At 37.9% G+C, this 13,593-nt stretch overlaps 1 protein-coding gene across 1 annotated transcript; it reads left to right on the top strand.

Moving 5' to 3' along the window:
• The first annotated feature begins 12,021 nt into the window (after positions 1-12,021).
• Positions 12,022-12,714, top strand: LOC124632592. The gene is made up of 2 exons (XM_047167486.1): positions 12,022-12,218; positions 12,399-12,714. The coding sequence occupies exons 1-2, from the start codon at positions 12,022-12,024 to the stop codon at positions 12,712-12,714; spliced, it is 513 nt and encodes a 170-aa protein (XP_047023442.1).
• The last annotated feature ends 879 nt before the right edge of the window (positions 12,715-13,593 follow it).

Raw genomic sequence — 13,593 nt, 5'->3', positions numbered from 1 at the left:
TATTTTTCGCCTATTACCAGTTTTTGTTTGATTAGAATTGCAATAGGCCAAACCAAAGCCGCCATAAGTTGCCCGATCGAAGAGTCATTTTTACTACCCTAGCAGTGTTTTTCAGAGCTTTTCTAATTTGGAAAGTCCTAATGACCGGTAAATTATGCTTAGCTTATAACGATATGCTTGTTTATGAAATATTATAGTACTTCAATTCGCCTATTTTTAATAATACCTTTCTGAAGGGTCTTACACTAAACAGTGGCGACCAGCCCCACACTATAACATTTTCGCCTCCTACGTTTGAGAACTTTCTTAGTGTACTTTGGTTCCATTACATGTTTTGGAAGGGACTAAACTCATTATTTTTTTAGAATTCTTCAAATCCCTTTGTTTTATCAGATAAAAAAATCATTTTTCAATACTTGTTCAAAGCAACTTTCACTTTTGATAGAAAACGCCAACTATAGTATGGACATGCGGTGCCTTTCCAAAAGTAACATTTACCAATACACATGCATTACAGGTTTTCCCGACCCGGCTGTTATCTTAAATTTCTGCAGACACAATTTTCGTCCTTTTAGCATCAAATGACTCCGAAAAAACAGTACCGAATGATATTAATGGTTCTCTATTTTCGTTATAACACCACTGTGAAGTCTGTTTGCGGATAAGTTTTTCTTGGCGTCGGTTTTCAGTTGTTCTCAAACCTTGACTTTTTTACTGCCATTAACAAGGCATCTTTAATAATAATTTTATTACCATGTACTTATTACAGTTCAAGTGGTATGAATGAATCCGCATGACAAAACTTTATTTAAAAAAGCCTAAAACATTTTACTTACCAGAATTTGTGTTTTAGTCGTATTGATTGGACTAAAATAAAAAATGTTAATGAAGGGAACCTAAATTATTACCTAATTTGAGTTCTCATAAATATTTTTTAGTCACTTAAAAAAAGTATGGTAACTTTTCTATCTTTCGTTTTTTTTTTCTTAACTAGGCATTTACTGTCTATAATTAGCTGTCCAGCCAAATATCCGCTACAAAAGTTAGTGTTCAGTTCCCATAAAGCATTATATCTAAAGTATTAAAGAAAGTAAATATTTTTTGTCCTTAATTAAAAGAACACAATGTAATGTTTGTTTTAATAATAATTACATTACATTTTATGCCGTGCTTAAGCTCATGTCAGTACCATAACTATTTATTTCACTTCGAGTCGGGGGGGCGTCTTTAATTACGTGTCCATGACTGTATATAGGTAAACAAACGAACGAATAATATTATTATTTTTTTTTCGTAATAATCTACGATAACGGAAATATAAAATGAAATGGTTATACTTTGAAATTGTATATTTCCTTTTTTAAAAACCTTCTGTTGTACATTTTTGGCAGTATTGAAACCTAGAACTGGATAAGCCTCTGCCGACCGGTCGGCGAGTGAGTTCGATGGGGCCCTCAAGCTGATGGCTTCTCACAACTGTTGTCCGGACTACTGATACTCATCCAAATTCCTGGAAGAAGAGACATTCTACAAACCGATGTGTTCCCACCCCCGACCAGTTCTAAGTAATAACATACACAGCTAATACTTAGAATCTTGAAATTTCATGGAACCCTGAAAGCTCTCTTTTTTAATTTTAATGGAAAATGTAGGTCTGAAATCATCAATACTATTTTACCAAAACACACTTACCCTTTAAAAATACAATAAAAACAACATCATCCTCCGAGCCTTTTCCCAAACTATGTTGGGGTCGGCTTCCAGTCTAACCGGATTCAGCTGAGTACCAGTGCTTTACAAGAAGCGACTGCCTATCTGACCTCCTCAACCCAGTTACCCGGCCAACCCGATACCCCTTGATTAGACTGGTGTCAGACTTACTGGCTTCTGACTACCCGTAACGACTATCAAGGATGTTCACTGACAGCAGGGACCTACAGTTTAACGTACCATCCGAAACACAGTCATTGGTGTCTAAGATATACTTAGAAAGTACATACAATAAAAACAACATAACACAAAAAAGATGTCCAATTTATTACAAATAAAAACCAACTAAATGCTGAATATAAATTGGTACATTTTTGTAACGAACCATTTGTGAATGAGTCAAAATTCATGTTCGTGTTATGGACGTAAAACATTTAGTAGCTAGCCGCTCTGGTGAATAAATTACATTTATTTGTCTTTGTGAGTAATCTGCCAGCACGACGAATTATTCAAAAATATTATAACGAAACATCTTCAATTAATATTCGGTGCCCTAAATAGCCATAAGAGAACGGATGTGACGACACTTGAGAAAAATCGCACGCTATGAAATTCTATTATCACTATAGTAAACATTAGTCAGCTGAGTGATTTCCTTCACCAGAAGAAGATTGTTAGTTTTATTCAACTCATACGCTATGACTGAGCTCATACATCTTGCACAGAGGGACGGCAGATAGAACCGCTCCTTAATCCCTAATATTAATCACTCGCACCAAAAACAAGCTCGAGTATTCTGTGAACCGCTACCAAAAGCGAGAAATATCAAGCAGATATTCCGCTTATTTCGCTTAAACTTACAAGCGACGGAAGCGTCTAAAGAAAATTGCTTCAATTTTGCACTCGAAACTTTAGTTACATTTTGCTTTCAAAATGGACCTTTACATACACGTACTGAACGTAGTGGAGCTATTAAAAATGTGGGCAAAATCTTGTTGGTACTTGAGAGGATTGCATCGTGCAATAATAGTGAAATATTAGTGGGTCGCACAAGGCGGCTATTGGTTCGACACGCGTAAGTGGGGCCGCTCTATTCAACTTAAATGGCGTTTTAGAGAATCTTTGCAGCTGCGGAAATAGAGGTCGCCCGACCGCGCGCTGCCTTACAAATGTTAGCCTGACGTCTAACTCCTTCTCGAGTGCTCCGAATTGTGCGCAGTAAATAGCTGCTCCTGAATTATGTTTTGCTTTAGATTCCATATTTTGTAAACGATTGGTTTGTTTTTTTAAGGTACCTACATGTCTGCAGTGCACGCAACAATTCGGTAAGTTTTCTTGCTGACTACGTCTGGTAGAAAAATTCATTAAAATTATTCAAATAAATGAAAACAATCTTATGCTTCGCTATGTTCTTGGCAAGAAATACAATAAGTCCGTCTCGCTATTGAATTATAATTTAATTAAAGAATTCCTTGAGCGCGAACTATTGCTTCACGCGGTGTCTGCTCGGCGGGTATAAATTATTCCTAAACTATTACAGACGGAGTACCATTCTATAATTGCATTTAAAACTACCTATCATGTTCATTTCACTTCGGTGTCTTCGTTAAAATTGGTTTGGATGTCTCCTTGATTACTGAACTTAAAATTTCATAAAAATAATTTAAGCAGCCTATGTGTTAATGCAGGGTATCACCTATCTACATACCAAATTTCAACCAAATCGGTCCAGCCGTTTTCGCTTGATTGAATAACAAACATACATCCATACATTCTCACAAACTTTCACATTTATAATATAAGTAGGATTTAAGTAGGATTGCATGGTTGAAGAGCCACAAAAATAATATATAAAGTAAATATAATAAATGAGCCGAGCTCTCAACTAAATGAGAGAGCACTTAATTTGTTTCAACAAAACAAATTGTTGGTGGCCCTCTATAATATTACAATTAATTTTGCAGAACAACTATAATCTCTTTCAAAATGAAATAAAATCTAGGTCTTACAGTCACTCGTCAGGTTTATTATTCGTAAGAGCTATACCTATTCATTAAGACGCCACCGTGATTTTGATAGCCGTTTGCCATGCCAAATTATAGGACTACCCGCTTACCAATGGATCTGAAATTTTGATATAGGTAAATTGATATCTTTATCTAGATTCTGCCAGAATGAAAACACGATACTGATAATTTTACTCGATCATAATTAATTCCGAAAACACGTCTAAAAAAGTACTATTTTTGAAATTACAAGGAAGTTACACTATCTTTATGTTTCAAAATTACTCTAATATATTCTTAACATCAATATTAACGTTCTGTCAAAGTCATTTTTCCATAACTATTACCAAACATTTTTAATTAAAGTTTTAAGATATTGGATTTTTTGAGCGGCAGCGATCATGATAGACGCTACGCAATTCTGAACCTTATGTCCGTGCTCTAGCGATTGATACACAATGTGTACGGAGACGAGCCAGTCCGGCGATAGCCCTCGTCGAGGTCGGACCTGCGCATGTTGTCGCTCCGGCCGTAGGTATAATAATTTGTGACGATAACTCAGATTTGCGCGCGGCCCTATGTGTGCGTCGGCTTGTAAATATACAACTTTCGCTCGTGTGACAGTGACGTCGTCCGAGCATGACGTGTTCTTATCGCTTTTTGTTATGGGTACAGTCGTTTACAAAAATGTCTAGTTGTTCACGAAGAAAATGTTTAAGGAGTCAGGTAGCGTTTCAAAAAATGAAACAACATCCAAAGCTTTTTATTATTACATCTTACAGTTTTTCATTATTTTCTCATAAGTTTTTTCAAATTGACATTGACAGTATCTAAGAAATAAATGAAGTGAAATATCTAAGATGAATTAAATACTCCTTACATATTTTCTAGCTCGGGGTACGAGGACAATAAATAAAAGTGTGGACTTGATTTTTCAAGTAGCGATTCAGAATCATTATAAATAAATAAATATTTTTATTGGGTATTAAACAAATCAAAAACTAACTTAATAATTTCAATAGATATTTACACAGATAAATAAACATTAAATTACGTAATAACTGTTTTTCCTTAAACAGCCGTAACCCCTAAATAACTGTATTTGTACCCGACTGTACCTCTTGTCACGCACACAAAGTCACTGTATATGTACAAGGGTTACCCACACATAACCGCGCGCAAGACTGAGTTGAACTTACTATAAGCACTCTGAGAACAAAAAATCTATGGAGACCGTGTTATACTATAAATTCTTTTTTTTTACATTATATTATTATTTATATTTCAGTTTTAATAAATATGTTTAAAAATGAATTACTTAGCGTCATTACTTCTTTGATACCTTACAGCTTCACTACATACATTTATAGCATACATAACACACAAGATCTGCGACGCTTTTATTCCTTAACCACTTACCGTCTTACCACAAAAACTTTTAAACGTCAGTTTATGCCTTGTCTAAAAAAATGTCAAATTATGACGTTGACATATGGTTCATTTTGCAGCCAAAATTTTATTAGACAAGTGTAAAACAGGGTTTAAAGTTTTTGTAGTAAGGCCCTTAATTTTTACTAGCTGTTTAACGCGATTTTAGCCGCATTCCCGGGGAACTTCTTCCTGTGCCCGGATAAAATATGGCCTACATTCACTGGGGACAAATTCAATTAGAGATTTACACTATAAATCTCTAATTGTGAAAGCAAATCAAATCAGTTAAGCAGTTTCAGAGCTTATACAATCCACAGAAACAAACAATCAAATCTTCCCTCTTTATAACATTAGTATAAATTATTTAACACTGGTCAAACGCTTTCATTTGATACCCATATTGAGAGAGCTATAAAAAAACAATGCAATTCAGCATTTTCTGGCGGTGGCTATCTTGGACTTTAAATAATATTATACATGATTCTACATACTAATCAAGCCCTTTCATTTGATATCCATACTGAAGGAATTGTAAAAAAAATATGTTATTCGCCATTTTCTGGCGGCGGCCATCTTGGGCCGATATTCACCAAATAAAGCTAGGAACACTCCCGATTAATTTCATTTCAAACAAAAAAACCTAAATACATATCGATTCATCCGTTCTGGATATACAAACACACATACATGACACACCACACATACATACACACAACCATACGCGTCCAAATTATCATATTACTCTTCATAAAAAGTTTTCATTACAAATAATTTTTGTAAGTACAACAAAAAAAAATCCGATCAAAAAATAAAAAACTTAGGTAAGTTGCGGCTCCCTATCTTCCCTGTTCGGTTCTCCTGACCCCGCGCTGACCTCGGCGTGTGCGATTGGCGCGAAATTCAAATTTTACACATTGAGTGAAGAGTATAGCTTGCACGACGCGATAGACGCGGAAGTGTAGTGGGCGGAGCTATCTAAAATCAAAAAATCCGCGGTGCGGTCTTAAGTGAATTACTTTTTGTAGTTCATATAAGTACATGATTAGTCAGTACATAATATTGAATTTAGTATTTTTGCATCAAGATAATCTTACCTATATGTGTTTTTAATTTTTAAGTTAATAAGTAATATTTCGATTTGAATATTTTCTTGTCCTTTTTTCGTCATACGAGAAGCTGAATAAAAATATCTCATTCACTATCTTAGACAAATTGTAAGTACACTCATTCATGATATTTTTTATGACGTAACAATACATACTTTTGTATCACACCTCAGTGGTTGCGATCATATGATGCACACAAATGGCGGCGTGTAATAGAGCCGGTATATCCACAAGCTCGTCGGTTACTCACTAACTGATAACTCGATGAGAGATATTGAATGTCCCATTTTCCCCGGCTTCCCCTCGGGGGCTATACTTCAACGTATAGAGATATCAACTGACAACTAACTGCATAGCCCACTCAACACACCTCCTCTAAGCCAGACGCACGCGAATATGATCCTTATTGCGACGCAGCAAGGTTCAAACACGACGCTATTAGTGCGATCCTGATGCATCTATCCGGCGGGACCACAGTCGACACCCGATAAATTGATATAAGAATTGAATTTAAAAATATTGTGAGTGTAGAGTGTCTCAAGATATTTTATTGGGCTATTTCTTTATGATGTAGTGAGCGCCAATGAATAATGCAGCGCAGATACTGTCGCGCGCTTTCACTTGCTTAGGATTTAATGTTTATCGCTGATTTCATATTTATTCTTTTATGAGACGTTTGAAAAGTTCGGATTTAATTTTTGTATTCAAGTAGCTGAGATTTTTGCAAGAGCTTTACTGAGCACTGTACAAAAATTGTAGGAAAATAGAATTTTGTAGAATAAAGATTATCCTGTTACTCCGGGTACGCCGTTACGCCATGTCAATTATTAAAGTCAGCTACGTTTAGCTTTCAGCTTTCCTTCTGTACGAGACACAAAGTCGGGAAAAGACTGCTTCTGAAAGACTCTCTACTAATTCTGACTTGACACAAGAGCGACACCTCAAGGTGACTATTTATGCATTCTCCCACTGACCCACTGACCCGTCTAACTTGCTGTGCACTGTCATAACTTTCTGACCTGCTCGCTATACGTGGTTAGACTGACAAACTTTCCTTCTAACTCGATCATTCGATAAACGTGTAGAACAATGTTTTCAAATGTTTGTTGAAGCTAAAACTCCGTAGCTTTATATATTATCGGCGAAACGGTTCACAAATGGTTAAAGAGGGGTAACTTGATCCGAGAACTAAAGCAGAGTAAAAGGTAATAAAAACGTCGTTGTCTTATAGGAAGAAGTTCTTGTTCTTTTAAAAGCTTTTGAAGCGGAAATCACTATGCGTACAATTAAAATCTAGTCACACCCATTTATAAACACTGAGACTCTGTTACAAAAGAAAACACACGATTTTATTTTATCAGCCCATTCGCAGGATTTAGTTAGGTACGTCAAATGTTCAAAAAGGTAGGCAAATCCTTATTAGATATGGCAATATAATATTATCTTACTTAGTATAAGAATTTTATCCGGGTCTTCAAAGAATATCAAAATAAGTCCCATGGGATCTAATAGGACAGATGGACCGGCGGTACTTTGAATATAGCCAACGTTTCAATTAGGAGAAGACCCCGGGGTTATTTCATCAGCATCACATAATAGCGTAATGAGCCGAGCTATTTGTAAGAGTATTTCCTTGTAAATTTATTCAAAGCTTCGATATTCATCTTGTTCCGCTCGGTTCACCCGGGCTCGCGGGTACCCGGCCGCCCGGACCAATCACGGGGATATAATCCGACGCACAGGTATATTATGTGGACCGCACCAACTCACGGCTCACTTCACTTATTGTACGTACTTTTTGGGCTTTTTGCTGAATTGAAAATATTCGTGGCTATATTTTTTGTATAATTTATTTCCATTCCCCGTTCTTTCAGTGATACTTTAAATACTTTTGCTCTCTACTCAAATAGCTTTTGCTAACCATGTTTTTTTCATATCGCCGGTTCTATAAATGAGTGTTTAAATGCGAACGTAGTGTGTGGTCTGAACTGCGTGCAGTCCACAAATACTAGCGCGAAACATTTCACGAGTAACACACAGCAGATGCCTGCTACACTCAACTGTGATACTCAACGCTCGCACTCGCCGTATAAAACACCAACGTAAATATACTCAACATGATTCTTTATTTGAAAAAATACTTCATATGTGCAAGTTCGCTATCAAAATATACCAAATATGTGAATGATAAAATAAATAAAGACGCCTTGTCAAAGAATTAATTCAATTTGAATCATATTTCCCGTTTGTAAGCTGAGGCACGCAACACAACGCAGCCTCATTTGATACAATTATCGTTAACTTATTTAAAACGTCATTCCGTCTTTGTCAACGTCACAAGAGGTGACAGTTCTTCGATGACGTGCTGAGTTAATAAGCACATGTTATTGAGCACGTGCGGCGACGACACGATATTTAACTTGGAAAAATTGAATCAATATTCATCTCCATTTATTTAAACACCAGCTGAGACTCAGCTGGTGTTTAAATTAATTGTGGTGTTTAATTCTTATAAAGTAAAATATTCAGGAAATTCAAATTTATGTTTATTTGTTCAGAGCACAAAATTCGCCAGTGTGAGAGCGATGCTGCCCGTGCGTTTTGTGAGTGCATTTATATCTCACGTTCATCTGTTTCTGTTTGAAACCGAAGTCTATCAATGTTGTAATTTAACAGCAACAGTTTGATACAAATTAGCATCACGTACATGATATACAACTGATGACGTATACAGCCGTCAGCCTTGCACGCCGCGCCGCGCCGCGCCGCGTCCCGTGCTCCCGTATTGACAGGGCACATCAAACAGCCCCGTGTTTGTTCCCGCACTTTATTTGGATTACCTATTTGCCTCGTGTAATTATACCAGCAAATAAATTATTTATTTGTAACCGTATCAATTAACGATCCGATGAACTCACTCAAATGGGAATGTTTAATCATTCACCTATTTTAAACGTATCAGGTTTTCTGTACAAATATGCTTAACAACAGATATTTTTATGTCTGTTTTATGCCGTTTGTATTGAGAATGAGTAATGGTCTGGTAGACTGAAATGCTACTTAATTTGACACATTTTCTGGTGTTAATAGTACAGTCAGCTTAGTGTGTAAAAACCTTTCTATCATACATATGGTTGGTGTGTGTTATAATATGTATGGATTAATTATTAATTAAAAAGATTCTTGGTTCAGTAGATACCTATCGTGAATAAAACCTAGTAAATCTACTAGAAAGCTGTACTTTTTTTAGAATTTACAAAGCGTGACATCAAACCAGAAGGATTTGATACGTATCTATATCCAATTTCACGCACTACATACCAGTATGCAAATACTAGCCTGCGAGCGCTCACGTGTCACACAAATATTGGGCACCTAATGAAACTATTTCCACGAATATAGGAGCACTTTTAGAAATGCTAAAGATAAAAGATCACCTGAGAATACCTCACATTATTCAGGAGGAAAATATTTGTGGGAAAATACCTCGTAATACAGATAACAAAGGTATTCCTAAATACTTAAGGGCCATTAATAAAACCGCCAATAAATAACGGCAGACATTCAGGCAAGCGGTGATTTATGACGAAACCAATAAAACATACCCGCCAAGAGGAAAACATTGAGGAAGCCTCGAGCACCACCCACTCGCGGGAGACCAACCGTACACAGGTTTTATGTAAACCGATAATAAATAGAACGAGGTTCATCATAATGACTACTCTTGTTAACCCTTATCCTTATCAGACAAAGTATCTATGGTTAACAAAACAAAATTATCAAGTTCACTATACATATACAAATAACAAAACAAAACTAACTGGACATGATAAGCGAAAAGAAAAGCTCCACACATTATTACAGCATTGTACTAAAAGTAAGTTGTTATGTTCACATTACCGATGTCGTTCAAGTTTCCTCTCGCCCACTAACCGCTGACGGCCACAAACGGCCTAATAAGCGTAAAGTATCGTCTTTTTGTAGGTATCGCGCCATTCCTGTCGCCATCGCTCTAACGGGTACATTTGCGCCATTTCACTGCAACGCCTTCACCTTGTCACAGGACGGCTTGCAAACGTCAACCTGCCCACAACTACGAGCAATTTTCAATCTTTTCTGTAAAGCAATAAAGTCCGTTTTGGCGTGCAGCTCACGCCTTTCCGTGACCGTCGCCAGATTTTATGATATTATAGCGACAATCGTTACGTGTATTGGGAAATAAAAGTTGTTGTTCGTTCATAAACGTCTGTTTCGTGTCAAATTTAGTACAATTTATTGGGAAACAAACTAAGTTCTCCCTACTTGTTAAGTGTCTGTAACGATCCGCAATTTTTTTCAGAAGGGTAACGGTAGGCAACTTTATATGTACCTTCAAGTCAACGTGTCTATCTTCGGTAAAAGTGCTTTTCTTTTTGAAATTAGTACCTACTTATTTTCAAAAATCGATTTTTAATATTCAGAAATCATTAGCTAGCTATGAAACCTCGTCCACAATACACCTCCTCAATTTTCCACAAGTCATAAACAAAGGAACAAAACGCGGCGTACTTCAAAGATCCCCGGATTGTCCCGCTTGTCCCCGGCTATCCCGGTTGTCCCCGCTTGTCCCCCGTTTGTCCCACCGTCAAGCTCTTTGAGTGTTTCGCTTCCTTTATGTTCGGGATTCCTCTTTTATTTGTACCTTACTGTAAAATGTATACTCCACATTGATATAAAGTTTCAAGAGTTATGATTGAAAAAGAAAACAGACCAAAGTGAAACGTCTTGGAAATCCTGCTCATTACAGATTTTGTTTGACACAATCATACAGGAAAATCAAGTCACTAGATTTCCCAAACATTTTGTTCTAGCAGATGACTAGCCACTATGTCTATGCTATGTGATGCTAATGAGATTACTCCGCGAGGATTGCTGGCCGGCTGGCGCGGACCTTTCTGAAGTATTATAATAACAACACGTATTACTCATACTACTAATGTATATTTCTTTCATTCATGACAGAGTTTTAAAATATTATCTTAGTTCGAAAAACCCGTTTCTTCGAGAAGATTTTGTGTAGTAGATGGATAAAAGTGTGTTGGCTGTTATTAACCTGTATATTTATTTTCCCTGTAGAGCCAATAACCTCCAGCGAATTTATCTAAACATAAAATATAAACCCACAACGTATCTCAAAAGGTACGCGTTACGAAGTAATATATTTATTTGATATAGTTAAAAGGTTACTGTAATGATTCTATCTCCTGTTGACTTTTACGACTTACGCAGAATATTAAACGGTTCACACACAAATATTCGTGTAACTCCCACGTCAACGCTCAATCGTAATAGTTCACCGAGTTTGCAATTAATTCAAAGTAACGATGCCGCGGACTGAAGGACACAATTTTATTTTTCGCGAAATAAACTCTGAGTGTAAGTTAGACAGGCAAAATATTACTTTTACCTGACGAACAAGGAGTGGGCGGAATTTGTTTAGCCCCGTTGGTAAATAAAAACGTATAATTTGATAAACTGCGACGCGTAAAAGGGTTGCGCGAAAGTTAGAAGTGGTTTACCTGCCGTCACAGTTTGTGCGTTCAGCAACAAAGATAAAACCTTTATAAAACACACATCGTGTGCATTAGTTTTAAGAATATTTGTTATATATTTATAATATGTTTAAGTTTTTTGTAGGATATAGTATTGTATATATTGATATCAGCGTGATACTGGACTCATTGTCCGAAAGCATCCGAGATGCGCATGAGCAGCCCCCGTGGTTGCTCATGTATGCTGACGACATCGCGCTGGCAGACGCGGACAAGGGACGGTTGGTGCAGCGTGTTAACATGTGGAAGGAGTCACTCGAGAACGGCGGTTTGCAGCTGAATGTGGGGAAGACTGAGTACGTGGCCTGCAACTCGACAGATCCCACCTCCGTCTGCATAGACGGTAATATGGTTGAACAGACGGACCAGGTCAGGTACTAGGGATCTGTCCTTCACGCGTCTGGTGGCATCGATTGCGACGTCAGGGCACGAATTTCGGCGGCATGGGCCAAGTGGCGTGCGGTGTCTGGTGTTATTTGTGACCCTAAAATGCCGGTTAAGCTGAAGGGACAGGTCTATAAATCCATCATTAGGCCTGTCCTTTTGTATGGCAGTGAAGCGTGGCCTGTGCTTGAGCGGCACAAGCAGGAGCTGCGGGTCACGGAGATGAAAATGCTGCGCTGGATGTGTGGAGTTACGCGGAAAGACCGCGTTAGGAACTCGCGCATCCGCGGCAGCCTTCATGTCCGTGACATTGCAGACAAACTGCAAGAGTGTCGCTTACGCTGGTACGGACACGTTTTACGGAAACCGGCCACTTACGTGGGGAACAAATGTCCAGCCATGGCGCCTCCGCCCGGCCGGGGCAGACTGGGTAGACCCAGGAAATGCTGGCTTGACGTCGTAATGGACATGCGGACATCCGGATGACATGCGTGCCAATGGACTAACCACCAGGGATGCCGAAGACCGAGCGAAGTGGAGGAGAAGAAGCAGGAAAGCGGACCCCGGGCACGGAAGGGCAACCGGGACAACGCTAGGATGATGATGATGATGATGAGTATTGTATATATTGATATGGATAATTTTATGTATTAGTTTATAAGTATTGTTATGAATGATATATATTTATTTGTATTTTTATGGGCCCTAGTTGCCTGAAATAAAGGAATAAATAAATAAAATGGTTGTTTACTGTCCGACCCCCAAGTAAAAATCTAGAATGTTTAATATTCTGTGCACACAAAGGCCGTGTCTTGGTGTCGTCGCAGCCACCCCGGGCCGGTGCTTCGTGGCGCGCACGTGTCGCGTGACGCCGGGCAATAAGCCGTGAACCATTCATTCAGCACTCACTGAAGCACTGAGTGCCTGACTGACGCTATTTTTGATCAGTTTACTGCAACTCACGCTGTGGCTATAAATGTCGGTATTTTTATTATGCCGTCAAATAGATGTTTTATTTTGGGCCCATTCGAAATGACTATTGGAAGCTATCAGTTCTCGCATCGAAATTAGATAGAAATGTAACAGAACACGTAGAATGTTTGGGTTGCGTGAATTCTTTGTTTGAAACTATCAACTATAGATTTCCGTTGAAACTAAAAGTCCCAGTGAAATAGTCACAACAACGACAAAACGGAACGGCTGCATCGCCAAAGAGTGAGTTAGGACCAACTAAAAGCTAACAGCAGCTGTATTCCTAAACACAGAGAAATTAAACTCACCAAAATTGAGGCCACCGCGATTGCCGTACCTACTACAAAAAATACAGTATCTACGTTAGAAAAATTGTGAATGTGTGGGAATGTA

The sequence above is a fragment of the Helicoverpa zea genome, chromosome 8 (assembly GCF_022581195.2).
Source record: "Helicoverpa zea isolate HzStark_Cry1AcR chromosome 8, ilHelZeax1.1, whole genome shotgun sequence".
NCBI lineage: Eukaryota > Metazoa > Arthropoda > Insecta > Lepidoptera > Noctuidae > Helicoverpa > Helicoverpa zea.
This window is presented reverse-complemented; position numbering and strand designations above follow the sequence as displayed.